Source organism: Eubalaena glacialis, chromosome 3, assembly GCF_028564815.1.
Source record: "Eubalaena glacialis isolate mEubGla1 chromosome 3, mEubGla1.1.hap2.+ XY, whole genome shotgun sequence".
NCBI lineage: Eukaryota > Metazoa > Chordata > Mammalia > Artiodactyla > Balaenidae > Eubalaena > Eubalaena glacialis.
In genome coordinates, this window is record NC_083718.1 from 82,833,790 (window position 1) to 82,859,150 (window position 25,361).

At 40.2% G+C, this 25,361-nt stretch overlaps 1 protein-coding gene across 1 annotated transcript; it reads right to left on the reverse strand.

The window, feature by feature from the left end:
* Positions 1–20,406: 20,406 nt before the first annotated feature.
* LORICRIN (loricrin cornified envelope precursor protein) lies at positions 20,407–20,832 on the reverse strand. The gene has a single exon (XM_061183824.1). The coding sequence runs from the start codon at positions 20,830–20,832 to the stop codon at positions 20,407–20,409; it is 426 nt and encodes a 141-aa protein (XP_061039807.1).
* Between the last annotated feature and the right edge of the window lie 4,529 nt (positions 20,833–25,361).

Here is a 25,361-nt window from a genome sequence, read left to right on the forward strand (position 1 = left end):
GGGGAGAATTTTTTTTTTGTCATTTGCAGGGGTCTGTCCTAAGTACAGAAATCAAAGTTCTTATGCAAGGGGAAGTGTAAAAGGTGGCATTTCTGAGAGATCAACCCTAGAATGGTGTAATTTCAATGTTTTCATTGAAATTTTATCTTGGGGGTAACAGAGAACCATCAAAGGGCTGACAGGCCATATGTGTTTTTTTGTTCGCTTGATTGAGATTTGGAGCTGTATTCTGAAATCCGAGTTTGCAGATTATACCAAGCTTTCCTTGGCAGAGAAAACCCAAATAGATAGGAGCCACAGTGAGGGAACATGCTTGTCCTGGGTTTCCTCTTGCCTTGCTGGCTACCTCTTATCACCCTCCTCCACAAGTTCTTTTCCTCCAGCTGCTTGGAATATTGACATTCCCCAAAGCTCCGTCCCTGTGCCTCTTGTCTTTTCCCTCTACTGCTCCACAGATTATCTCATCCACTGTCATAGTTTTAACCTCTCATCTACTGAGAATGCTTAATTCTGTGGGTCCAGCCAAGATCCTTTTCTGAGCTCCAGATGCACACGTGTAATGGCTGTGTGATGGCCATCCCAGGGCGCCCATGTCCAGGAGCGAATGTAACTTCTTTCCCCAAAAGTATTTCCCAAGCTGGAAAACTTCATGTCACTCTTTTCCCCTCTGCTTCATCCACACCAAGTGTGGGAGGCAGTATTGTTACTGGCTCAATGCTTATACTTGGGACAGAGCTGGGGCCAAATCTAAGCCTCTGTTTACAGATCCGAAAAATAGAATATACAAACGCATAACTTCTGAGGCTCTTGTGAGGACTGAATGAGATAACGCAGATGAAGTGCCTAATATCATCCAAGGGCATAATAGGCCTAAATAACTATGAACTATTATTTACAAGCAGTTAGCTGGAAGTCTTATGGTTTTGAGTTCAGAAATGTCCCCTGACTCTAATCTCTTCCTTCCTTTCCCATGCCAAGGCCTGAGTTAATGTCATCATTTCTCACCCAAGCACTTCATGAGTCACATTATTGGCTATTCATTTCTCATACTGCTGATGATGTAATCTTTCTTAAAAACAAAAGGAAAGCAAACGAACAAAAAACATGTCTAACCTGTTAGGCCTTGCTGGTTCCTTTTATCCGTAGGATAAAATCGAAACATGTTTCGGCATACCAGACCCTTCACTCTGCACGTTCAGCTCTCCTAGTCTGCATCCACTCCCTTCCTTGTTTCCTTGGTTCTCTCCTGACTCAGCCAACACGCCTGTTCCCTGAACTTACCAGACCCACTCTCAGGTCAGTAAGAGTGTGAATGTGCTGTTCTGTCTCTTTGGGGGTTTCTCCCCTCGCTCCTCTTAAAATAATGGCTCTTAAAAATGCAGCACAAACGTCACATCTTCTGTTCATCCCTCCTCAGTCATCCAAGACAGAGATTCCCTGTCCTTCATCTAAGATTTGATACCCTGGGAACTCTTGCTTTTCATGTTGTGTTGGATTTTGGCTTATTTCTCTATATCACCTGTGAGGTTGTAAGCTTTTGAGGACAGAATACAGTGTCATATTTTGTGATGTACCCTCAACTCCTAAGGGATCATAAACATTTGTGGCATGATTAATAAACTAATGATATTGTTGGTCTACATGGTTGTCTCCCCACTGGAACTTGAACTCCGAAAGGGCTAAGATCTGTATGTCGTTCATTTTTGTGTCTTTAGCGCCTAGCTGGGTTCCTGAATGTCATAGTTGCTTAATAGCTTGTGTGAGTGAACGGGAAAGTGAGAGCTGAATGTCCTCATGGATAAGGGCACGGGGATGCCCTCAGGTTAAAATTGCTCAGCTGATACTTAGAGGGTGGGGGCTCAGGCTGAGTTAGCCCTCAGCAAGGGACCTGGGAGTTTCTCTTGGGGGTTCCTTGGAATAGAATTGCCTTCCTCCATGGGAAATGACTTCCTGGTTTCTCCCTCCGCTCGCCATTCCTGCACCTACACATTCTTCCTCTACCGTAATGGGTTTTTCCTTGAGTTTAAGATGATGACCACAGTTAAAATAAACAACAAAACAATAGAAATAAAAATAAACCTGGTGCTTTTGGATAGATTAACTAATCTCTCTGAGCCTCAGTTTCTTCATCTGTACCTGTAAGATGGTTGCTGTGGGAAATTTGTTCTGTTTTCTACAGTGATGGAGTGACAACCTTTTTAGTAAAAGGAAATTGTTGGTCTCAGCTAACAGATTTTTATTTCTCTTAATATTTTGGTGTTTTCTTAAAAGATCAAGTGGCCTCAGAAAGGGGACAACCAAGTGGCTCTCAATAAGTGCCAATGAGGAGCCCAAGGTGGCTCAGCTCGAAAGGGCACAGGGTAGGGTCTGCAAACTCAAGCCTGTCTGACTTCAAAGCCAGTGCACTTTCCTCTACCTTAACGTCCTCTAGTCTTAGGGACACTCTACCCCTTTTTTTTGTGGAAACTATGACTGAACCCAGTGAGCCTTTGTCAGAGAATGCTAATCACCCACGAGGCTATCTGTACAGCCCCGAGACCGAATGAGGCAAACTCTTGCTAGAGTGGAAAGGAACCCTCAAACCTTGGGGTTGGAGAGGCTCCAAATGATGGAGATAATGTGCAGTGCCAGCTGTTCACCAGCAGAGGGCCGACGAGTCTGCCCGTGTTCTTGTGTGGCAAGCAGGAACACTGGAACGTTGTCAGGAACTCTTAGGTTGGTTGAGATCATAAGGCAGCAACCACAATATCCTTCCATCTAGACAGAGATTAGAGCTGTAAGCTCCACAGTGGCCATGTGAGGTGGACTTTATTGCCCCCATTTTACAGAGGCTCAGATAGGTTGAGTGGTCTGTCCAAAGTCACACAGCCTTGCAAACCCTTGATCCCCAAATCCAGTTATTTTACTGCACATCTTGGGCTCTTTCTGGCACATCACACTGGCTCTTTGGTAGATCTGACAATTTTGTAAATATATATATATATTTCCACACACTTAATTCTACCTCCTATTTACCTGCCCAGTCCACCAAATAACTGGCTGCATTTGAAATTCCCAGTGACAAGGAACTCACTACCTCCAAATGCTTTCTTCAGGAGCAGAGGGAACAGCTTTTTTTTTTTTTTAAGATTTATTTTTTTATTGATTGATTGATTGATTGATTGATTGCTATGTTGGGTCTTTGTTTCTGTGCTAGGGCTTTCTCTAGTTGTGGCAAGTGGGGGCCACTCTTCATCGCAGTGCACGGGCCTCTCACTATCGTGGCCTCTCTTGTTGCGGAGCACAGGCTCCAGACGCGCAGGCTCAGTAGTTGTGGCTCACGGGCCCAGTTGCTCCGCGGCATGTGGGATCTTCCCAGACCAGGGCGCGAACCCGTGTCCCCTGCATTAGCAGGCAGATTCTCAACCACTGCACCACCAGGGAAGCCCGAGGGAACAGCTTTGAAGGGAACTCTTTGGTGTTGCTTCTCCTGGGTATAGCTGCAGAATTTAGGGAAGGCTTTTATTTATTCATTTATCAACTATATGCTAGTTATCTACTAAGTAGTCACAAAGTCCATGTCTTAGTCAGTTTGGGCTGCCATAACAAAATACCATAGACTGGGTGGCTTAGCCAACAGATGTTTATTTTCTCACAGTTTTGGAGGCTTGAAGTCTGAGATCAGGGTACCACCATGGTCAGGTTCTGGGGATAGCTCTCTTCCTGGTTTTCAGACAGCTGCCTTCTTGCTGTGTCCTCACTTGGTAGGGAGAGAGAGCACGTCTCTTCTTATAAGGGCACTAATCCCATCATGAAGGCCCCATCCTCATGACCTCATCTAAACCTAATTATCTCCCAAAGGCCCCATCTCCAAATACCATCACTTTGGGAGTTAGGACTTCAACATATGAATTTGAAGAGGGGGACTCAATTAAGCCCATAGCTGTTCAGATGCCCGGTAGTATAAAGTTATATCCTGTAACACTGTGATTTATAAGAAATACATATTTGTTCATCTCTGATCCTTACACAGAGATCCTAAAACCCTTGGAATTTCCTGTGATGAGCGCTATAAAAATGTTTTTTTGTTATGTTAATGAGGAGGGTTAACACCCCTTTGGGAAAATTACCTAAGGATGGGGGTTGGTTGCCAGTGGAGCCAACCATGTGATTAGAGGGTTAAAACTTTCAGTGCCACCCCTATCTCTAGGGAAGGGAGAGGGGCTGGAAATTGAGTTCAATCATCAATGGTCAATGTTTAATCAATCAAGCCTGTGTAATGAAGTCTCCATTACACATATGATAGTTCTAAAAATAGAACTACCATATGATCCAGCAATCCCACTCCTGGGTATATATCTGGAGAAAGTCGTAATTCGAAAAGATACATGCACCCCAGTGTTCACTGCAGCACGGTTTACAATAGCCAAGACATGGAAGTAACCTGAATGTCCATTGACAGAGGAATGGATAAAGAAGATGTGGTAAGTATACACAATGGAATATTACTCAGCCATAAAAAAGAACGAATAATGCCATTTGCAGCAACATGGATGAACCTAGAGATTATCATACTAAGTGAAGTAAGTCAGACAGACATCATATGATATCACTCATATGTGGAATCTAATTAAAAATGTTACAAATGAACTTATTTACAAAACAGAAACAGACTCACAGATTTCAAAAACAAATTTATGGTTACCAAAGGGGAAAGCAGGGGAGGGATAAATGAGGAGTTTGGGATTAACATATACACACTACTATACATAAAATAGATAACTACAAGGACCTATTGTGTAGCACAGGGAACTCTACTCAATATTCTGTAATAAGCTTTATGGGTAAAGAATCTGAAAAAGAATGAATATATGTGTATGTATAACTGAATCATTTTGCTGTACACCTGAAACTAACACAACATTGTAAATCAACTATATTCCAATAAAATAATAATAAAAAAAGAAAAAACCCTAAAAGGACTGGGTTTGGGGAGCTTCTGGGTTGGTGAACATGTGGGGATTTGGGAGAGTGGCACACTGTAGAGAGCATGGGAGCTCTGCACCCTTTCCTCATACCTTGCCCTGTGCATCTCTTCCAGCTGGCTGTTCTGAGTTACATCTTTTTATAATAAACCTGTAATCTAGCAAGTAAAATGTTCCTCTGAGTTCTGTGAGCCACTCTAGGAAATTAATTCAATCCAGCAGGAAGTCGTTGGAACCTCCAATCTACAGCACAGGGGACAACCTGGACTTGTGATTGGCATCTGAAGTGGTGGTGGTGGGGCAGTCTTATAGCACTGAAAACTTAACCTGTGGGATCTGACACCATTTCCAGGTAGATAGTGTCAGAATTGAGTTAAATTGTTAGGACACCAAGCTCGTGTCAGAGAATTGTTTGGCAGTGTTGGAAAACTCACACATCAGAACTGGTGTCAGATATTAACTCCCTTCTGTTCTTTGTATGAATTTTAACTTTTCCCCCATACGTGTTTGGACATTTTCCTCTATGCTGTTGGTTGGAAATTGAATTAGTCAAGATAGGCTTCGCTAGCTATCACAGCCCTCCAAATTGCAGTGTCCTAATACAACAAAGATTGACTTGTCACTCATGGCAAGTCTGATATGAGTCAGTGTGGACTCTCCTCTGTCCTGTCAGTCAGGGCTATTCTAAGTGATAACCCAATATTAATATGTGGCAGGTGAATAAAACAAACATATCAGTGGTCAAACAATGCAACCTGGTAAGTGCTACCATGGAAGTATATGGGGCTCTAAGATAACACAGATGAGGGGTTGGGGGATTGAGAAAGTCATCATAGGAGAAAAGGAAGTAACTAGGTGAAGGATGAGAAGGGCTCATAGGAAATCGTCAAAGAAAACATCAAGTTTCATGGAATGGGCAGCATTTGACATGATCAGAGAAAAGGGTGTGAGTGGGAATAATGGGAGATGGGGCAAGCAGGTAGAAGATGTGGATGGCCTTCCATGAGAAGCTGAAGAATTGGGATTAAAGAAAGGGATAATTCACAATGGAAGTCAAAACACACCTTTAAACTCTTTTGATAAATTAATATTTTCTGAGCACCAACAATGGGCTGGGCACTTTTACCTACATCATTTCATTTCAGTTTCACATTTTCCTGTGCATAAGAGTGATTATCTGCATTTTGTGATTGAAAAAGGAGCCTTAGGGAGACTAAGTGCAATTCTCTCACACCACATCCAAAATGCTTTCTGCTGTGTCTCATCACCTGGCCACCAAGAACACAAAACACTAGATCAACCAACATCCCTGCTCTGTGATGGTCAAATCTTAGAACAAGTCACTGTCAGAGCTGGAGGCACTCAGATAAAATCTAACTCAGTGTTTTTCAAAGAACACACCTTGGACCATCTGCCTGTGAGAATTAATAAAGAGAAACTTCAATTAAAATAAAGTTATGAGACCAGAAGGGGGAGCTCCTATGCCCTACAACAACAGCAGAGCCCAACTGGAAAAAGAAAGACTTCCTCTTCTTGCCTGGGAAGAGTTCAGCCAATGAGAGACTGTCATAACTCAGCCAATGAAAAGCCACTATACTTTGAACTCTCAATTCCTCCAATGGATTCTTTTTTGCTATAGCCCTCTTAACTTCATTTTCCCCTCTATAAAAACATTCTCCTCTTCTTGCTGTGTGGGGACATGCAGGTGGCGTGCAGACTCCAAATTGCAATTCTTTGCTGATCCTGAATAAACCAATTTTTTCTGGAGAAATAACTGGCTTTCTATTTGTTTTAGGTCAACATGCATCAGCAATACCTTGGGTAATCATTAAAATACAAATTCCTAGGTTCCACTCCAGACTCTTTGAGAGGTGAAGCTTGAAAATCTGCATTTATTATGATCACTTCAGGCACGTTTTATGTGCACACAAAGATTTAGAGGTGCTGATCTAGTTCATCCCTTTTGTAAAATTAAGAAATTTAGGTTCAGAGATGACTCTGAACAAGTTGTATGAGGACACACAGCTTTTGCCTGAATTTGCATTGGGATTTGGATTTCAAATCATCCAACTCAGTGTTTTAGGTCCAAATTCAGCCTTGAGGAGTGACCTTACATAAATGAGTTTAACTACTCTGAACCTCAGTTTCTTCATTTATAAAATGGCAATAGTTTCCACTTTGCCTACATCACAGGAGTGAAGAGTCAAATAGGATGTAGCTGTGAAAGCGTTGTGTAAATTTTGTCATTGTTATTACATTGTTATGTATATGAAATCAGAGCTCTGGATACAGGGAAAGAGATGAAGGGAAGAGTAGCCAAAAAAAGTAAAAGCATTCATAATAGATAGACCCAGAAAAGAAAATGACCAGAAAGGTTAACCTTTAGCTGTGTGAATGTGTGTGTATGACTCACTTTTAACCTTAGTCAATTAAGTTAGATTTTCCTTTCAGCAGAGAGTGGGGGCAAAATAGATGGAGTCAGAGGTCATTGCTTCAGAAGAGACATGTGGGGTAGAATTAGTATGTTTTACTAGTGTTCCAGAAATAGATTTTTCTAGATGATAAAAATTCTTACACTGTATTAAAAGAAGTCCTCATATGTCAATACATTTTGTAAAGCTAGGTTATTTTTGACACCAAAACTACAGATGAGCAGTAAAACAAAGAAAAATTACAAGCCAATCTCTCCTATGTATTCAGATGCAGAATCCTAAAGAAAATTATTAGTAACCCAAATCTAGAAATGAACAAAATGATATGCAATAACTTGACTTTCACTCCAGGAATGCAAATTCCTGTCCATGAATATCGAGAACTCTTATGATTCAAGTAGAAAAAGACAGTCAACTTGGTAGAAAAATGGGCAAAATATATGCAAAGACATTTTGTAATAGAGAAAATATGACTGGCCAATAAATACATGAAAAAGCTTGGTCTTATTAGTGATCATGCTGATAATTGAGCTAACTATGTAATTTGAGACGTCTAAAAAAGAACAGAAGAATAAACCTGAAGTTCAAGTTAAAACCATAAGATATGCATAAATTTGTAAAAATTAAAGTGTCTGACAATATCAAGTACTGGTTAGGATGTGGAGGAACAGGAACTCTTATGTAGTTCTAGTGCAGATATAAATTGTAACAACCACTTTGAAGAACAAATGGCATTGGTAAGAGTAAAGTTGAAGATGTACATAGTCTAAAACCTGGCAATTCCGCTAATTCTACAGAAACTCTTACATGTGTAACAAATAAATATGTATTAAAATATTACAGTAGCATTGTAAAACTTGAAAATAATTCAATATCATCAACAGTATAATGAATAAATGTACTGTGCGATAGTCACATGTAGAATACTATACAGCAGTGACAATTAATTTTATGCTTCAAAATTGGTGAATCTCAAAAACTTAATGTTGAGGAGATTGGTTCAAGATGACGGAGTAGAAGGACGTGCTCTCACTCCCTCTTGCGAGAACACTGGAATCACAACTAACTGCTGAACAATCATCGACAGGAAGTCACTGGAACTCACCAAAAAAGATACCCCACATTCAAAGACAAAGGAGAAGCCACAATGAGATGGTAGGAGGGGCACAATCACAATAAAAATCAAATCCCATAACTGCTGGGTGGGTGAGTCACAAACTGGAGAACACTTATACCACAGAAGTCCACCCACTGGAGTGAAGGTTCTGATCCCCACGTCAGGCTTCCGAACCTGGGGTTCCGGCAATGGGAGGAGGAATTCCTAGAGAATCAGACTTTGAAGGCAAGCAGGATTTGATTGCAGGACTTCGACAGGACTGGGGGAAACAGAGACTCTACCCTTGGAGGGCACACACAAAGTAGAGTGTGCATCGGGACCCAGGGGAAGGAGCAGTGACCCCATAGGAGACTGAACCAGATTTATCTGCTAGTGTTGGAGGGCCTCCTGCAGAGGTGGGGGGTGGCTTTGCCTCACCGTGAGGACAGGGACACTGGCAGCAGAAGTTCTGGGAAGTACTCCTTGGCGTGAGCCCTCCCAGCATCCTCCATTAACCCCACCAAAGAGCCCAGGTAGGCTCCAGTGTTGGGTCACCTCAGGCCAAACAATCAACAAGGAGGGAACACAGCCCCACCCAACAGCAGTCAAGTGGATTAAAGTTTTACTGAGCTCTGCCCACCAGAGCAACAGTCAGCTCTACCCACCACCAGTCCCTCCCATCAGGAAACTTGCACAAGCCTTTTAGATAGCCTCATCCACCAAAAAGGCACAGAGCAGAAGCAAGAAAACTACAATCCTGCAGCTTGTGGAACAAAAACCACATTCACAGAAGGATAAACAAAATGAAAAGGCAGAGGACATTGTACCAGATGAAGGAACAAGATAAAACCCCAGAAAACCAACTAAATGAAGTGGAGATAGGCAATCTCCCAGAAAAAGAATTCAGAATAATGAGAGTGAAGATGATCCAGGACCTTGGAAAAAGAATGGAGGCAAAGATCGAGAAGATGCAAGAAATGTTTAACAAGGACCTAGAAGAATTACAGAAGAAACAAACAGAGATGAACAATAAAATAACTGAAATGAAAAATACACTAGAAGGAATTAATAGCAGAATACCTGAGGCAGAAGAACGGATAAGTGACTTGGAAGACAGAATGGTGGAATTCACTGCTGCGGAACAGAATAAAGAAAAAAGAATGAAAAGAAATGAAGACAGCCTAAGAGACCTCTGGGACAACATTAAACACAACAACATTCAAATTATAGGGGTCCCAGAAGGAGAAGAGAGAGAGAAAGGACCTGAGAAAATATTTGAAGAGATTATAGTCGAAAACTTCCCGAACATGGGAAAGGAAATAGCCACCCAAGTCCAGAAAGCAGAGAGAGTCTCATACAGGATAAACCCAAGGAGAAACACACTGAGACACATAGTAATCAAACTGGCAAAAATTAAAGACAAAGAAAAATTATTGAAAGCAGCAAGGGAAAAATGACAAATAACATACAAGGGAACTCCCATAAGGTTAACAGCTGATTTCTCAGCAGAAACTCTACAAGCCAGAAGGGAGTGGTATGATATACTTAAAGTGATGAAAGGGAAGAACTTACAACCAAGATTACTCTATCTGGAAAAGATCTCATTCAGATTCGATGGAGAAATCAAAAGCTTTACAGACAAGCAAAAGCTAAGAGAATTCAGCACCACCAAACCAGCTCTACAACAAATGCTAAAGGAACTTCTCTAAGTAGGAAAAACAAGAGAAGAAAAGGACCTACAGAAACAAACCCAAAACACTTAAGAAAATGGTCATAGGAACATACATATCAATAATTACCTTAAATGTGAATGGATTAAATGCTCTAACCAAAGGACACAGGCTCGCTGAATGGATGCAAAAACAAGACCCATATATGTGCTGTCTAAAAGAGACCCACTCCAGACCTAGGGACACATACAGACTGAAAGTGTGGGGATGGAAAAAGATATTCCATGCAAATGGAAATCAAAAGAAAGCTGGAGTAGCAACACTCAGATAAAATAGACTTTAAAATAAAGAATGTTACAGGGACAAGGAAGGACACTACATAATGATCAAGGGATCAACCTAAGGAGAAGATATAACAATTATAAATATATATGCACCCAACATAGGAGCACCTCAATACATAAGGCAACTGCTAACAGCTATAAAAGAGGAAATTGACAGTAACACAATAATAGTGGGGGACTTTAACATCTCTCTTACACGAATGGACAGATCATCCAAACAGAAAATTAGTAGGGAAACACAAGCTTTAAATGACACAATAGACCAGACAGATTTATTTATAGGACATCCATCCAAAAACAGCAGATTACATTTTCTTCTCAAGTGTGCATGGAACATTCTCCCGGATAGATCACATCTTGGGTCACAAATCAAGACTCAGTAAATTTAAGAATATTGAAATCATATCAAGCGTCTTTTCTGACCATAACACTATGAGATTAGAAATGAATTACAGGGGAAAAAATGTAAAAATCACAAACACATGGAGGCTAAACAATACGTTGCTAAATAGCCAAGAGATCACTGAAGAAATCAAAGAGGAAATCAAAAAATACCTGGAGACAAATGACAATGAAAACACGACGATCAAAAACCTATGGGATGCAGCAAAAGCAGTTCTAAGAGGGAAGTTTATAGCTATACAAGCCTACCTCAAGAAACAAGAAAAATCTCAAATAAACAATCTAACCTTACACCTAAAGGAACTAGAGAAAGAAGAACAAACAAAACCCAAAGTTAGCAGTAGGAAAGAAACCATAAAGATCAGAGAAGAAATAAATGAAATAGCAACAAAGAAAGCAATAGCAAAGATCAATAAAACTAAAAGCTGCTTCTCTGAGAAGATAAGCAAAATTGATAAACCTTTAGCCAGACTCATCAAGAAAAAGAGGGAGATGACTCAAATCAATAAAATTAGAAATGAAAAAGGAGAAGTTACAATGGACACCACAGAAATACAAAGCATCCTAAGAGACTACTACAAGTAACCCTATGCCAATAAAATGGAAAACCTGGAAGAAATGGACAATTACGTAGAAAGGTATAACCTTCCAAGACAGAACCAGGAAGAAATAGAAAATATGAACAGACAAATCACAAGTAATGAAGTTGAAACTGTGATTACAAATCTTCCAACAAACAAAAGCCCAGGACCAGATGGGTTCACAGGCGAATTCTATCAAACATTTAGAGAAGAGCTAACACCCATCCTTCTCAAACGCTTCCAAAACATTGCAGAGGAAGGAACACTCCTAAACTCATTCTATGAGGCCACTATCACCCTGATACCAAAACCAGACAATGATACTACAAAAAAAAAGAAAATTACAGACCAATATCACTGATGAATATAGATGCAAAAATTCTCAACAAAATACTAGCAAACAGAATCCAACAACACATTAAAAGGATCATACACCATGATCAAGTGGGGTTTATCCCAGCAATGCAAGGATTCTTCAATATACACAAATCAATCAGTGCGATACACCACATTAACAAATTGAAGAATAGAAACCATATGATCATCTCAATAGATGCAGAAAAATCCTTTGGCAAAATTCAACACCCATTTGTGATAAAAACTCTCCAGAAAGTGGGCATAGAGGGAACCTACGTCAACATAATAAAGGCCATATATGACAAACCCATAGCAAACATCATTCTCAATGGTGAAAAACTGAAAGCATGTCCTCTATGATCAGGGACGAGACAAGTTTGTCCACTCTCATCACTATTATTCAACATAGTTTTGGAAGTCCTAGCCACGGCAATCGGAGAAGAAAAAGAAATAAAAGGAATACAAATTGGAAAAGAAGAAGTAAAACTGTCACTGTTTGCAGATGACATGACACTATACATAGAGAATCCTAAAGATGCCGCCAGAAAACTACTAGAGCTAATCAATGAATTTGGTAAAGTTGCAGGATACAAAATTAATGCACAGAAATCTCTTGCATTCCTATATACTAATGATGAAAAATCTGAAAGAGAAATTAAGGAAACACTCCCATTTACCATTGCAACAAAAAGAATAAAATACCTAGGAATAAACCTACCTAGGGAGACAAAAGACCTGTATGCAGAAAACTATAAGACACTGATGAAAGAAATTAAAGATGATACAAACAGATGGAGAGATACACCATATTCTTGGGTTGGAAGAATCAATATTGTGAAAATGACTCTACTACCCAAAGCAATCTACAGATTCAATGCAATCCCTATCAAATTACCAATGGCATTTTTTACGGAACTAGAACAAATCATCTTAAAATTTGTATGGAGACACAAAAGACCCCGAATAGCCACAGCAGTCTTGAGGGAAAAAAGCGGAGCTGGAGGAATCAGACTCCCTGAGTTCAGACTATACTACAATGCTACAGTAATCAAGACAATGTGGTAATGGCACAAAAACAGAAATATAGATGAATGGAACAGAATAGAAAGCACAGAGATAAAGCCACGCACCTATGGTCAACTAATCTATGACAAAGGAGGCAAGGATATACAATGGAGAAAAGACAGCCTCTTCAATAAGTGGTGCTGGGAAGAATGGACAGCTACATGTAAAAGAATGAAATTAGAACACTCCCTAACACCATACACAAAAATAAACTCAAAATGGATTAGCAACCTAAATGTAACACTGGACACTATAAAACTCTCTGAGGAAAACATAGGAAGAACACACTTTGACATAAATCACAGCAAGATCTTCTTTGATCCACCTCCTAGAGTAAAGGAAATAAAAACAAAAATTAAAAAATGGGACCTAATAGAAATTGAATGCTTTTGCAAAGCTAAGGAAACTACAGTCAAGATGAAAAGACATTCCTCAGAATGGGAGAAAATATTTGCAAACTAATCAAAGGATTAATCTCCAAAATATATAAACAGCTCATGCAGCTCAATATTAAAAAAACAAACAACCCAATCCAAAAATGGGCAGAAGACCTACATAGGAATTTCTCCAAAAAAGACATAAAGATGGCCAGGAAGCACATGAAAACCTGCTCAACATCACTAATTATTAGAGAAATACAAATCAAAACTACAATGAGGTATCACCTCACACCAGTTAGAATGGGCATCATCAGAAAATCTACAAACAGCAAATGCTGGAAAGGATGTGGAGAAAAGGGAACCCTCTTGCACTGTTGGTGGGAATGTAAATTGATACAGCCACTATGGAGAACAGTATGGAGGTTCCTTAAAAAACTAAAAAATAGAATTACCATATGACCCAGCAATCCCACTACTGGGCATATACCCAGAGAAAACCATAATTCAAAAAGACACATGCACCCCAATGTTCATTGCAGCACTATTTACAATAGCCAGGTCATGGAAGCAACCTAAATGCCCATCGACAGATGAATGGATAAAGAAGATGTAGTACATATATACAGTGGAATATTACTGAGCCATGAATAGGAACGAAATTGGGTCATTTGTAGAGAAGTGGATGGATCTAGAGACTGTCATACAGAGTGAAGTAAGTCAGAAAGAGAAAAAAAAATATCGTATATTAACGCATATATGTGGAACCTAGAAAAATGATACAGATGAACCAGTTTGCAGGGCAGAAAGTGAGACACAGATGTAGAAAACAAACGTATGGACACCAAGGGGGGAAAGTGGCAGGGGCTGGGGGTGGTGGTGGGATGAATTGGGAGATTGGGATTGACATGTATACACTGATGTGTGTATAATGGATGACTAATAAGAACCTGCTGTATAAAAAAATAAAATAAAATTCAAAAATTCAAAAAAAAAGTAAAAAAAAAACAAACTTAATATTGAGTGAAATAAGCATGTCATAGAAGATAATATAAAGTATGAATCTACTTATATAAACATAAAAATGTGGTTAAAATGAAACATATGATTTAGGTATATATTACACATATAGTTAACATTTAAGGAAATGATTTTCTTAAATTCAGGGTGAAGTGGAATTGGAGGCTGTTACTGGGAAGAGGCACCCAATAGGCCTCCAAACTACTGGTAATTATCTATTTCTTCAGATGTGTGTTGAGTATATTAAATTGTTGAGGTATTAATTTTATTATTATTTTTAGATTGTAACTATACAATAATACCTGTTGAATATATGAAATATTTAACAATTCTTAAAAAGAAAACAAAAACGTATATATTTTCCCCATTAAAAAAAAACTATAATGCAAGGAAAACAGCTTCATAAAATTAAGGTGATCTGCTAGTAATGTAATTGCTTGCCAGAACAAAAATCAACAGTCTTTTAGAGAAAGAAAGTAGAACCAAAATTCTCAACATTACTAGATGTATTCTCATCCCCCACCCCCCCAAAAAAGCAGATCAAGAGATGACCAGAGGGTGGAGTTAGCAGACTTTAAAACAGTTAGCTGTACGATAAAGAGTAGATAGGAAAAAATGGTCAAAATAGGCAATCAGATGTGAAATCTCAGTAGTAAAATGGGTTCCTTACAAAAGAAACAAATGGACATTCTAAAATAAAAAGTACCATATTTGAAATGAAAAATTCAGTAGATCAGCTTTACAGAAGACTGAATTTAGCAGAAGAATCAGGGAACTTAAAGAAAGGTAAATAGAAATTACTCAAACTGAAATAGAAGAGGAAGATACAATGAATAAAACAGAACAGAGTGTTTAAGACTTGTGGGACAATATCACATCAGCCAACAAATGTGTAGAGTCCCAGAAAGAAAGGAAAAGAGACAAGGGAGAAAGGGAAGAATAAAACTTTGAGGGGATAATGTTAAAAATATTAAAAAATTAATGAAACACATCAAACCACAGGTAAAAGAAACTCAGAGAATGCCATTCAGGACAAATACAAAGGAGATGATATTCAGCCTATTTTAGTCAAAACTACTGAAAACCAAAGATGAAAAGAATACATTTAAAAATCAGTCAGAGAAAAGGAACACATTACACTCAGGGGAAAAATCACTGATTCTTTTACTCTGTCATCTCCATTTTGCTGTTGAGCCTATCCAGTGAGACTTATATTTTTCAATTCTAAAATTCTATTCTACAATTGGCTACTACGTTTTTTAGTTCTAAAAATTTTTACTTGATTCTTTTTTATATCTTCTATTTCTTTGGCAAAACTTTGTATTTTTTTCATTTGTTTCAAGTGTGTTTGTAATTTCTTGTTAAAGTGTTTTTGTAATATTATCTTTAAAAATCCCTGTCAGATAATCCCCCAATTAGTATCATTTCAGTGTTAGTATTGATAGTATCTTTCCCTGTTCAAGTTGAGACTTTCCTGGTTCTTGATGAGTAATTTTTGATTGTGTGCTAGACATTTTTGGCATTGTGTTATAAGACTCTGGATCTTATTCAAATCTTCTATTATAGCAGGCCTCCCTCTGCTAATACTGCATCAGTGAGGTATGGGGGGTGGTGGTGTTTACTCTCCACTGGGTACAGGTGGAAGTCTAATATTCCCAATCTTTTTTTCTGAGATGGCTGGCTAAAGTAGGGTGGATATTGTCAAAAACAATTTCTGCCTTGCCGGGTCGCCTCTTTTTCAGTCCTTTGAATGGAGAAAACAGGTATTCTTGGGGCTACTTTCTGCCTGCACCTGTTGGTATTTCTTGGTTGCAGACTTTCTAGAGCCCAATCTGGGCTATATAGAAGGCAAAAAGAAAATCCAGGGAACTTACCACAGTATCATTCCTCAAGTTCTTAGAACTCTAGCTACTCTGCCTTCTTCTCTCCACAGTTCCAGACTCTGCTTATATTTTTGTTATATATTATGCCCAGATATTTTAGTTTTACTAAGCAGGGGCAATAGAGTGAAATGCATCTACTCTATCTGGTACAAAACTAAAAGTCCTGCTTTCATTAAAAAAATATAAAAATAATACAGTGCATGGACTATAAGATCTTTAAGGCTGCTGTTTTGATTTCTGTAAGTTACGGTTGTAAAATGATGAAGGTGGTGGTGACCCTACAAATGGAAAAATTGGGGAGGAATACTTTGTCTTTTTGTCTCCAGCAGTGACTGGATAGGGAGAGTACTGTGGCTTTTTGAGATAGCAGGTGTTTTGCTTTGAGTAAATCAATGTTAGCATTTACCTAGAGCTGGTAAAATTAGGATATGAAATGGGGCCTGCAGAGTTCCTGACCAGGCTGATGTTTTACATCTCTTTTGAGGGCTATGTAATTAACAGAGCAACTGTAGCTTCTTCCTTGTTAATTGGAATGCTACCTGTGTTTCCTCATGACCTCTCTGGTGCTGGTGTTTAACATCTCATACACTTATGCTGTATTTTCCCAAGTTGGGTGAAGCTCCTTCAAGAGAGCAGAAAATAGCTCCTTTACTTCCTCCTGTCCCTGCAGGTGCTTAGAAAAGGGTCTTACACAACGTAGAGGCTCATAAATATCTGATAGGACTATTCCTTCTTCTGTGAGTCTGGGTAGCATCAGCTGCTTCTAATGTACAGCACCTGATTTTAGAACTTGCAGACTAGGCTGTGGACTATGAGAGAGCACATCTTTCCAGGGCAACCCTTTTAAAAAAATTTTTTTATTGAAATATAGTTGATTTACAATGTTGTGTTGGTTGTAGGTGTACAGCAAAGTGATTCAGTTATACATATACATATATATACATATACATATTCTTTTTAAGATTCTTCTCCATTATAGGTTATTACAAGATATTGAATATAGTTCCCTGTGCTATACAGTAGGTCCTTGTTTTGTTATCTACTCCATATATAGTAGTGTGTATATTTTAATCCCAAACTCCTAATTTATCCCTCCCCCCCTTTCCCCTTTGGTAACCATAAGTTTGTTTTCTACGTTTGTGAGTCTATTTCTAGTTTGTAAATAAGTTCATTTTTATCATTTTAAAAGATTCCACATATAAGCAATACCATACGATATTTGTCTTTCTCTGCCTGGCTTACTTCACTTAGCATGATAATCTCTTGGTCCATCCATGTTGCTGTAAATGGCATTATTTCATTCTTCTTTATAGCTGAGTAATATTCTATTGTGTATATATACATCTTCTTTACCCATTCATCTGTTGTTGGACACTTAGGTTGTTTCCAAGTCTTAGCTATAGTAAATAGTGCTGCTATGAACATTGGGGTGCATGTATCTTTTCAAATTATAGTTTTCTCCAAATATATGTCCAGGAATGGGATCACTGGATCATATAGTGACTCTGTTTTTAGTTTTTAAAGGAACCTCCATACTGTTCTCCATAGTGGCTGTACCAATTTACATTCCCACCAACAGTGTAGGAAAGATCCTTTTTCTCCACATTTATTATTTGTAGAATTTTTGATCATGGCCATTCTGATTGGTGTGACGTGATACCTCATTTTAGTTTTGATTTGCATTTCTCTAATAATTAGTGATGTTGAGCATATTTTCATGTGCCTGTTGGCTATCTGTATGTCTTCTTTGGAGAAATGTCTGTTTAGATCTTCTGCCCATTTTTTGATTGGGTTGTTTGTTTTTTTGATATTGAGCTGTATGAGCTGTTTGTATATTTTGGAAATTAATCCCTTGTTAGTTGCATAGTTTGCAAATATTTTCTCCCAGTCCGTAGGTTTTCTTTTTTTTTCATTTTGTTTATGGTTTCCTTTGCTGTGCAAAAGCTTTTAAGTTTAATTAGATCCCATTTGTTTACTTCTGTTTTTATTTCCATTACTCTAGGAGACGGATCTAAAAAAATATTGCTGTGATTTATGTCAAAGAGTGTTCTGCCTACCTTTTCCTAGGAGTTTAGAGTATCTGGTCTTACATTTAGGTCTTTAATCCATTTTGAGTTTATTTTTGTATATGGTGTTAGAGAGTGTTCTAATTTCATTCTTTTACGTGTAGCTGTCCGGTTTTCCCAGCATCACTTGTTGAAGAAACTGTCTCTTCTCTATTGTATATTCTTCCCTCCTTTGTTGTAGATTAATTGACCATAAGTGCATGGGTTTACTTCTGGGCTTTCTATCCTATTCCATTGATCTATATGTCTGTTTTTGTGACAGTACCATACTGTTTTGATGCAACTGCAACTTTACCAAATCCATTGATGAGGTCTAGTAGTTTTCTGGTGGCATCTTTAGGATTTTCTATGTATAGCATCATGTCATCTGCAAACAGTGACAGTTTTACTACTTCTTTTCCAATTTGGATTCATTTTGTTTCTTTTCCTTTTCTGATTGCTGTGGCTAGGACTTCCAAAATTATGTTGAATAAAAGTGGTGAGAGGGGGCATCCTTGTCTTGTTCCTGATCTTAGAGGAAATGTTTTCAGCTTTTCACAATTGTGTATGATGTTAGCTGTTGTTTGTCATAAATGGCCTTTATTATGTTGAGGTATGTTCCCTCTAGCTCACTTACTGGAGAGTTTTTATCATAAATGGATATTGAATTTTATCAAAAGCTTTTTTTGCAGTTTTTTAAAAAGCATCTTTATTGGAGTATAATTGCTTTACAGTGGTGTGTTAGTTTCTGTTGTTTTTGCATCTATTGAGATGATCATATGGTTTTTATTCTTCAATTTGTTAATTGCTGTATCACACTGTTTGATTTATAGATATTAAAAAATACTTGCATTCCTGGCATAAATCCCACTTGATCATGGTGTATGATCCTTTTAATGTATTGTTGGAGTCAGTTTGCTAGTATTTTGTTGAGGATTTTTGTATCTATGTTCATCAGTGATACTGACCTGTAATTTTCTTTTTTTTGGTGAAATCTTTGTCTGGTTTTGGTATTAGGCTGATGGTGGCCCCATAGAATGAGTTCAGAAGTGTTCCTTCCTCTGCAATTTTTTGGAACAGTTTCAGAAGGATAGGTGTTAACTCTTCGATCCACCTGTGAAGCCATCTGGTCCTGGACTTTTGTTTGTTGGGAGTTTTTAAATTACTGATTCAATTTCAGTACTGGTAACTGGTCTGTTGATATTTTCTATTTCTTCCTGGTTCAGTCTTGGGAGATTGTACTTTTTAAAGAATTTGTCCATTTCCTTTAGGTTGTCCATTTTATTGGTATATAGTTGCTTGTAGTAGTCTCTTATGATCCTTTGTATTTCTGTGGTGTCGGTTGTAACTTCTCCCTTTTCATTTCTGATTTTATTGATTTGGGCCCTCTCTCTTTTTTTCTTGGTGAGTCTGGTTAAAGGTTTATCAATTTTGTTTATCTTTTCAAAGAAGCAGCTTTTTAGTTTCATTGATCTTTTCTATTTTTTAAAAGTTTCATTTATTTCTGCTATGATCTTTATGATTTCTTTCCTTCTAATAACTTTGGGTTTTGTTTGTTCTTCTTTCTCTAGTTGCCTTAGGTGCAAGGCAGCCCTGTCTTAAAAAAGCACTGAGCTCAAGGAGTAGACCCAAGGTGGCTACCCAACCCACCGGGGGCTGCTTATTGAAGTCTCCTCCCAGGATCTTTGTGTTTTGGGATCACCTCACAATTTTAAACCATAAATCAGAGAATTTATATTTTTGGTCCTTGGTTGCCAGCCATTCCTCCCTCCCCTGCTGACTCCCACCTATCCACCCACTCTCCGCCAATAGAATAAATATATTTGTTTAATGAATGTCCCTGTGGATGAGTGGATGAAGGAAAAGAGAGGAATGGAATGGAATGGAATGAACGAACTTGGAAGCCACAAAGACGTCTGGAAACGCAGAAATTCTCATGAATTGCAAATTTATTGACTGAGGAGGCACTGGGGTTGGGAGGTAGTTGCACAGAAACCAAGGAGGGAAAACTGCAGAACAAGATGCAGCCCCAGAGCTCAATGGCTTCTTCTGGGTAGATGAAGACGTGAAGGATTGAGAAACCTCAGTGCAATATCATGAGAGTGCTAAGCCCGTCGGCGCCCACGGAGAACACCTCCAGCTCCTTCGTCTCCGTGGCGTCCAGGGGGCCTTATTTGCTTGGCCAGGTAGGCGTCTGCTTCTGCTGGGTCTGATGGCAGACCGGGAAGCCCTGGCCATCCCCGGAGCTGCCCCCGGAGGAGCCGCCAACGCAAACGGAGCCGTCCCCGGAAGAGCCACCACTAGAGACGCCTCCGTAGCTCTGGCACTGGACCTTCTTGTCAGAGGAGCCGCCGCTACTGGAGTTCTTCCCACCGGAACCTCCTCCGCAGCCTCCAGAGCCGTCGCTCCCGGAGGAGCCCCCGCCGCCGCTGGAGCCGCCGCCGGAGCTGCCACCGCTCCCGCAAGGCTTGACTTTTTCACCGGAGCCGCCATCGGAACCACCGGAGCCGCCGCCGCCGGAGCTGCCGCCGCCGCCGGAGGTTTTCCCGGAGCCCACTGGGGGTTTGGGGGTGGGCTGCTTTGTCTGGTGAGACATGTTTGGTCTAAGGAGGAACGGAACCCTGGAAGGAAAGCAGAGAGCATCACTGGACCAGCTGCAAGAGGATGTTGCGGCAGAGGCAGCTGCATCTACGGCAACGCCCGTCGTCCTCTGAGCAGCGCTGCCTGGGCCAGGCTTGATGCTCTCTCTGACTGGATCGGGAAGAGTGCTCAGCTGGGACTGCTAGGATTAATGCTTTTAGAAAAAAGTTGTGTTTCCCCTGCGAAAGTCTTTACCAAGTTTTAAACAGCCCACTTAGCGGTGCCCATTTCTCTTTCTCTCCCAGCTCTGCTTCTACCCTCTGCTGTGTGATCTTGGGGCGAATGACCCACACGTGGCCTGTTTCCTCACTTCCTGTAAGATGAGATGGTTTGAGTATTTCACTTCTCAGTTCTCCTCTGATCCCAACACTGAGTCTCTGAGTGCAAATAGAAAATTACCACAAACCTCCACCTAGGGTGGGGGATTTTATCTATCCCTGGCACAACAGAGGGAGGTTTGTCTGAATGTCAGAGGGCTGTTGTACCCCATTCCTTGCAAAAGAGAATTAGTTCAAACTCTTGGTCTGTTCCACTGACCTCAGCCATGATCTCTGGCCAGTTATCAGAAAAGGCAGGCTCCCCCATGGTCCTGTCTGGAAACAGATGTAGGACCCCCATGGTCCTTTGGACCAGCATCTCTGACCAGAAGATATCAGCTTTGCTTACACCCAAGCTTGGTTGAGGGAACCCTAACTAGCAGGAAACTGTGTCCCAGCACCTCACAAGTCATTTCCCTCGCAGAACATCTTGTGTAAAACAGGCATTGGGTTCCTATGACTCCTAAAATCTTCCCCATCTGCAGCATTCTCTGAATCATTCTTCCTGTTCTCTGAGAATACATTCAGCCTCTCCTCCTTACAGGTTCACAAGTCCCATCCAGCCCATTCACAGGCTGCCTGGGATAATCTCTGCAGAATGCACCTCTGTGCTGGGCACAGGGCATGTCCCTTACAAGGGTGCCAGAGAGACAGGAGATAGTCTTGTTTTTGTGGCATTTACATGCTGGCCAGAAGATCAGAAACACCATCTGCACTGAAGCAGCTCAGCTCTCTTTCCTGTCTGAAGCCCCTCTAAACATGAATGCAGTTGGAAAGGCAGAGGTCCTGTAGGTCCCAAAGGGGAAAGAGGCCTTGCCTACCTGTCCCCTGGTCCACATAGCCCATGCAGGCCTGAGCAAGACCAGCTGGGAAGATGAGAGCCAGTAGAACCCACACTTACCCAAAGCACCAGGAAGAGTGAGTGAGGAGAGGAGATGCTGGCTATGTGAGGTGCACTGGAGCTCCTGAGGTTTTATACTCTTGAGTCCTGACTCATCTATTGATATGGACCAGCCTCTCATGTTTGGCCTCAGTTACGTGATCTATGGCTGTCACCCCACCTCCCTGTGATTGCAGTCACAGGGTGACCCATTCATGAAGATTTTGGCATTCTTGAGATGGGAAGCCTCGTGTGTGACTGGCCCCTTCTCTGATGCAACTGTGAGGCAGGCTGACCAGCAGGGACGGCCAGCCAGAGTGGATGGCGGACATTGTTTCCAAAACCAATGTCATGGGGTGCATGCCATAACCAGAGGGCTGTGCTTGAGGAATAGGTCTCAGACTCTTCAGGCAGCCTAAAAGAGTCACACTGGAGATCTTAGTCTTCGGTCCAAGGAGTAGGACTTTTCACATCCCACTGTTTGGCTTCTGATCCTATTGCTTGGAACTTCTTAGGATTTTATTTATTTATTTAAAAAATTTTTTATTGGAGTATAGTTGATTTACAATGTTGTGTTAGTTTCAGGTGTACAGCAAAGTGACTCTATTATACAAATACATATATCGCCTCTTTTTTTAGATTCCTTTCCCATATAAGCCTTTACAGAGTATTGAGTAGAGTTCTGGAACTTCTCAGAATTTTAGAGAGATCCTGTTTCTCCTTTGCGAAAATTTTCTCCCCCAGGATTTCATGTGTGCTTCACTGGGACGTTCCTGTTGCTCCCAAGAGAGCGTGTGAGCCCCCAGCACCCAGTTCTGGGTTGTACACCATGGACAGTGCCATAAATAATTGGACACTGGTACCTACTTTGATTTATTCCTGAAGACAGTGAATGTCTAAAAATACTGATCTTCACTACTGACTTTCTTTGCAGAGGAACAAGCTAAGGAGATCAACAATGTGGTCCTTCCCACCATGGCCCTTTGGCTCTGGGTTCCTGTTGTCTTGTGCAGTAACACTGACCTCAGCCTAAGAGGCAGCCTTGGAATGGAATGGACTTGAGATTAGGTGATTGGGTTTGGGTGCTCCCTATGCTACTTGCTAGCTGTGTCACCTGTGTTACCTTGGGCAAAGTCATAGCACCTTACCCAGTGCCTGCACACAGGAGGCACTTAGTAAGCATTTGCTGACTGTTGAATGAACAAAGTTTCTGATGCTCAGTTACCTTGTCTATCAAATAGTAATGGAATGGTAATACTTGTTTCACCAAAGCCACGAGGGAGTCCACAGATGGCTTGAGGCAAGCTCTTATCTAGGAAGATAACTCAAAAATTCCTGGTTGACCCTGGACCAGTAGCTTCAACTCTGTGTATGAAGAGCAGCATTTTTTAAAAAACATATTTATTGGAGTATAATTGCTTTACAATGGTGTGTTAGTTTCTGCTTTATAACAAAGTGAATCAGTTATACATATACATATGTTCCCATATCTCTTCCCTCTTGCATCTTCCTCCCTCCCACCCTCCCTATCCCACCCCTCTAGGTGGTCACAAACCACCGAGCTGATCTCCCTGTGCTATGCGGCTGCTTCCCACTAGCTATCTATTTTACGTTTGGTAGTGTATGTATGTCCATGCCACTCTCTCACTTTGTCACAGCTTACCCTTCTCCCTCCCCATATCCTCAAGTCCATTCTCTAGTAGGTCTGTGTCTTTACTCCCGTCTTACCCTTAGGTTCTTCATGACTTTTTTTTTTTTTTCCTTAGATTCCATATATATGTGTTAGCATACGGTATTTGTTTTTCTCTTTCTGACTTACTTCACTCTGTATGACAGACTCTAGGTCCATCCACCTCACTACAAATAACTCAATTTCGTTTCTTTTTATGGCTGAGTAATATTCCATTGTATATATGTGCCACATCTTCTTTATCCATTCATCTGTTCATGGACACTTAGGTTGCTTCCATGTCCTGGCTATTGTAAGTAGAGATGCAATGAACATTTTGGTACATGACTCTTTTTGAATTATGGTTTTCTCAGGGTATATGCCCAGTATGGGATTGCTGGGTCGTATGGTAATTCTATTTTTAGTTTTTTAAGGAACCTCCATACTGTTCTCCATAGTGGCTATATCAATTTACATTCCCACCAACAGTGCAAGAGTGTTCCCTTTTCTCCACACCCTCTCCAGCATTTATTGTTTCTAGATTTTTTGATGATGGCCATTCTGACCGGTGTGAGATGATATCACATTGTAGTCTTGAGTTGCATTTCTTGAAGAGCAGCATTTTGCCCTCTTCTTTCATCACTGGAACTCAACTGCTATTGTTTCAGATACTACATTTGAAGTTAGTTCCACCCAGCTATGTATTGAAATGACATACATAATAATAAATAATAATAAATTGATGGTTAATTATGGTGGAGTTTTAATGATCCAAATGATCTGATTAGACTGTGGCCTTCAGACACTTGTGGAACTAGTTTTAGTTTGGACAGCATGAACCAAGGTGAACCCAGGAGGAACCCAGGTGCTCCCCTTCTGAGAGAATAGCCAGGAGGGAGAAGCCAGCATGTTTCAACTTGAAGCTGAGGCACCATGCAGATTTTGGAGGGAAACAGGCTCCAACTAGATGATTGTCATGGGTATAACAAAGAACAGTTTTATTTAGCTGGGTTCACTGGAGAAGTGGAGAAGATGTGGACCATGGTTCCCACACTAATCCCACACTAATGTTGGCCCATTACTGTGTGTACCCTAGTCCTTAGGAAAATGTAAGTAAAAGGATGTCAGCAGAGTGTTCATGAGAAAGAAAGTCTAATTCTGAAGTCACAGCCCTCCTACCTTTTTTTGGTGTGTGTTAAAACTTCATTTCTTTTAAAAGTGATGCTGACAAGATATTGTAGTTGTTTCTTTCATGTCCCTACTTGTCAAAATGAGAATTTGGCTATCATATAATTTGGTTATCACATTTTTTTTGAGGGAGATGTGTTACTTCTCTATGAAATGCCAAAGTTTGGGAACCTCAAGGGCAGATGACTCTGAAGAGCTAATAATCTTGAAATTGCCCATATTGGTTTGGAGGACTCATGTTCTTATAAGAAAGATATGATATATTCTTTCTTTCTATCAGACTTAATATCCTAATGCTTTATTCATTAATCCAGCCAACACCAGTGTACTGGGAAGTATGCTAAGGATTATGGAGGAGAGTTTTCAGAACTGTATATGGATCTCCCTGGTAGATTTGGGGGAGGGGTACTCCATGCCTACCTCTGCCACCC

Excerpts from the sequence above, each read along its gene's own strand:
- LORICRIN (XM_061183824.1), bottom strand. The coding sequence starts at position 20,832 with ATGTCTCACCAGACAAAGCAGCCCACCCCCAAACCCCCAGTGGGCTCC.